At 47.9% G+C, this 4,025-nt stretch overlaps 1 protein-coding gene across 1 annotated transcript in view; it reads left to right on the top strand.

Annotated features, from left to right (window-relative positions):
* The first annotated feature begins 3,361 nt into the window (after positions 1–3,361).
* DNAJC18 (DnaJ (Hsp40) homolog, subfamily C, member 18) overlaps positions 3,362–4,025 on the top strand; it is a 15,752-nt gene continuing 15,088 nt past the window's right edge. The window contains exon 1 of the mRNA XM_010579255.1: positions 3,362–3,542. Coding sequence (XP_010577557.1) covers positions 3,362–3,542 — 181 coding nt within the window. The remainder of the gene's footprint in view (positions 3,543–4,025) is intronic.

The raw sequence follows: 4,025 nt of genomic DNA, 5'->3' as shown, positions 1-4,025 counted from the left end.
AGTCAAGGGCCCAGAACTTGAAGCTGACACATGACAACCAGCAGTGACTTTGTAGGTTCTTTTTTTTTTTTTTTCCTTTGGGGAAAGAGCAAGGGTGGACTTTATGTATAAATTATTATGTCCTTTCTGATCAATACATTTATAGTAGCATCCCACATAGCTTCGCCACTTGGGGTCTAAGGGCTTTCTCCAGTTACAGCCTGCCATGCTCAATGGTTGATATCTAACTCTATTTTTATATGCCTTCAAACATTCAGATTATTCCAGCAGCAAGAAGCACCAAGGCACCATCTACTTCGCTAATAAACTGCTGCCTTAGATTAATGGCCTTTATAGTCTGTTCCAGCCAGTCACAGGCTCATTAATCAGTATAGCCCCACGTTGAGTCAAACCCGTGCATTACAAAAGCATGATCTGAAGCTGAAGGCCTAAGGGGACTTAAATGGCCAAGTGCTAGGTCAAGTCCCAGCACAACTGCTCCACACCCCTTATCCTTGGTTCCCTCATTGTCCCCACTGTGGTGGGGATGATCAGATCCACCTACCTCACAGGGTTGTTGTGAGGTTATGTTAATCACTGTCTGTAAAGCATTTGGAGAGCCATGAATTAAAGGTGCTGCTGAAATGCAAATTGCCATCTTAAATATTTTATTATTAATAATGGCTCTTCAGGCAGGCAGATCGCTATCTTCCCCCAGGTCCAACATGCTCAAAGACTCACCTAGAGTGTAAATAACAAGGTCTCTGCATAGACAGGGTTTTATATGAATGTAAAAAGGAGCGGCCACAAACAAAATGCTGATCTACTTCAGCTCCTGAAGTTTGGTAGCCCGAGTTTGCTGGGAGAACTTCCATCTTGTGCATCACCACTTTCCCAGAGCTTTCTGATAGACCAGAAAAGCAGCATCCCCTTCCACAGATCAGTCAGAGCACCCACATTACCACAGCACCAAGAACCACCAGTGCACCCCCAAGTCACCACGATAACGAGAACAGTCCTCCGTTAGGCTCCACAGTGCAACAGCTCATGTTTGGAGCCAGCTGGTTCACAACCCAAGCTGGCTCAGACCCAGCTGCCAGTCACTTACTGCCTACAGCAAAATACTTATCCGTGTAAGCCAAGCAACCGAGGATGATAGAGATGTCAATATCCAGCCTCCACATGACTATAAGAGAAATGATGCGCTGTTGGGCATTTCTGGAGGTCTCAGCTGCCTTACTCAGCAGCATAACATACTAAAGCACTAACTCTGCAACTACCTTTGCCTCTGCCCATCTTCACTGTGACTCCTGCTTGCAAGCTTCACCAGCTCCACAGTCAACACAGACCTCCAGCGTACCTCATCTACCCGGCAGCAGTATGCCGAGATACTACCTTCTCCCAACATGAGCATCAATATCCATCGAGCCTGAAGGTAAACTGTGACGTTAAGGAAAAAAAGATCTAGCCGAGCACTCAAAATAGGTATTGCTGCACACATCCACCTGCACAGTTCGATGAAACATAATAATTTAGCCTGATTTAACTTTACAGGATGGATAAGCGATGTTTACTGGAACATGCAGTGCTGGAGGCAGCTGTGCTTTGCAGCTGGCAACGAAGTGTTCAGCAAAATAAATGCAATGTTTTCACAACTCCTGCTAAGATCCAACACACCTTCTATCTTTAACCAGGTAGTTTAACAAGGTATTTTTTAATAAATAAAGCTTTTCTGGTAAAATTCCTGAAAAGTAAAGTTACATCACTCTGCTCATCCAGCCTCCACCAGACTGGTGAGTTTGCGTAAGCACAAAATCCCAGGTGATTCCCAGCTACGGGGATCCAGACAGCTCAAGATCCTAGAGACCTGCAACTTGCTGCGCGAAGCCTCACAGGTATGTTTTTAGTCCCAGTAGGACAGTGCAAAGGCAGCTGGTAAGCACCTGTAATATCAAACACTTCAGTCACAGTCAAGCTTTAACTAATCTCCCCTCCACACCGACCTCTGAAAGATGGCCCCATGCTTAATTTTCCTTCCTTTGAGCTCATTCTTCCCATAGGCTCTTGAAGATCTTGACAAATCACCAGAACCCACTCCACTTTAAAACTGATCCACATCCAAAAGCAAAGTTCCAACTTCAACCTTGTTCAAAAGAAAGACTGAATAAAAAATAAACAGAAGTGATGTGACCCCCAGCTTCCAGTAGCTGCTGCTCATGTGAAAGGAGAGGTCTTCTCCAAGCTGCTGTGCTCCTGCAAAGCACACTGGTGGAAGATACTAACTCCCTCACACCAGGACTCGACACCCACAGATCATTAGCCCAGCTTTAATTGGCATGTGAGCTGAGGGGAAACAAGCAGCAGCATTAGCAATGCATGAATGCAGCTGTGTCATGGTTTAACCCCAGCCAGCAACTAAGCACCACGCAGCCACTCACTCACTTCCCACCCACCCAGTGGGATGGGAGAGAAAATCGGGAAAAAAAGAAGCAAAACCCGCGGGTTGAGATAAGAATGGTTTAATAGAACAGAAAAGAAGAAACTAATAACAATAATGATAACACTAATAAAATGACAACAGCAATAATGAAAGGATTGGAATGTACAAATGATGCACAGTGCAATTGCTCACCACCCACCAACAGACATCCAGCTAGTCCCCAAGCGGCGATTCCCCCTCCACTTCCCAGTTCCTATACTAGATGGGACGTCCCATGGTATGGAATACCCTGTTGGCCAGTTTGGGTCAGCTGTTCTGGCTGTGTCCTGTGCCAACTTCTTGTGCCCCTCCAGCTTTCTCGCTGGCTGGGCATGAGAAGCTGAAAAATCCTTGACATTAGTCTAAACACTACTGAGCAACAACTGGAAACATCAGCGTGTTATCAACATTCCTCGCATACTGAACTCAAAACACAGCACTGTACCAGCTACTAGGAAGACAGTTAACTCTATCCCAGCTGAAACCAGGACAAGGTGGAAGGAGTTGCAGGACAAGCCATTGAGGGGGTTCTAACCAAAGGTTGGTCAGAAGGTGTGGGGCAGGTGATTCTCCAGGCCCCTTCCAGTCTCAACACAACAATTCAAGACCATCTCCCATAGCTCTGCCAACACAGCAGTACTGTTGTCCAAAAAGCATGCAATGAGCCAATAATCACACACTTGGGAAAGACATTATTCATTTCATATTTCCACAAAGATGGGTGCTAGGTGGTTAATTCCACTAAGCTAGCACACCACACCGAAGAAAAACGATGTATTTATTCTGTTACACGATTAGCAAAAACCCACGTAAGTTTACGTTCATTGGTTAGTAGTCACCATCTCATCTACTATTGGCCAGTTACATTTAAATTAGCCTTGCTTGCTATGCAGATTAGCACGCATGTTCCTTGCAGGTGGGGCGGGGGGCAAGTTCTTCCAGCCTGGAATGGAGTTGGAGGTCACCATCTCCCCCTGCCACCTTTACCTCTCCCCCAGTTCACGCTTCTTCAGCAATCATCCGGCCTTCGGCACCTTCTGGAGCGGGATGCTTCCTTTTATTGGTCACATCCTACGCTTCTTAGGTCCGATTATCCTTGTTATCTCAAGAGCGTTTCTCTTCTCCCTGATGGACCTCGAGCATTCTTGCCGAGTTGGCAGTGCACACGAAGCACCCTCAAAACATCAAGGCCTAACTGTTCCAGGGTGTCCTCGCTCTACGAATGCCGACTGCGCGCCTCTCCGATTACAGCCTTGCTCGTTAATTTGACAGGTACAAAACCCATCTTGCACGAAACAGGCGGACCGCTCTAAATCTCAGAGTTATTCCTCAGCGCTACGACCTAGCCATGTCACCCCCTGAAGCCATCGGCCCGCTGACCTCACCCGCTCTGGCTTGGGACGTGCCGTGACAGGGAGGCGAGCGGCTGAGGCTCGGCCCGCACCGGCCACCACCGCGGCTCCTGCCGCCCCCCCCCGCCACCTGCTCCCCTCACGGCGCTGCCTATGACGTCACCGAGCCTCGCTACGACGCCACAGGGCCCCCCCGCAGTCGCTCGACACCCCCC

Source organism: Haliaeetus leucocephalus, unplaced genomic scaffold, assembly GCF_000737465.1.
Source record: "Haliaeetus leucocephalus isolate CR32 unplaced genomic scaffold, Haliaeetus_leucocephalus-4.0 Scaffold656, whole genome shotgun sequence".
NCBI lineage: Eukaryota > Metazoa > Chordata > Aves > Accipitriformes > Accipitridae > Haliaeetus > Haliaeetus leucocephalus.
The sequence above is the reverse complement of the archived record's forward strand: the minus strand, read 5'-3'. Positions and strand labels throughout refer to the sequence as shown.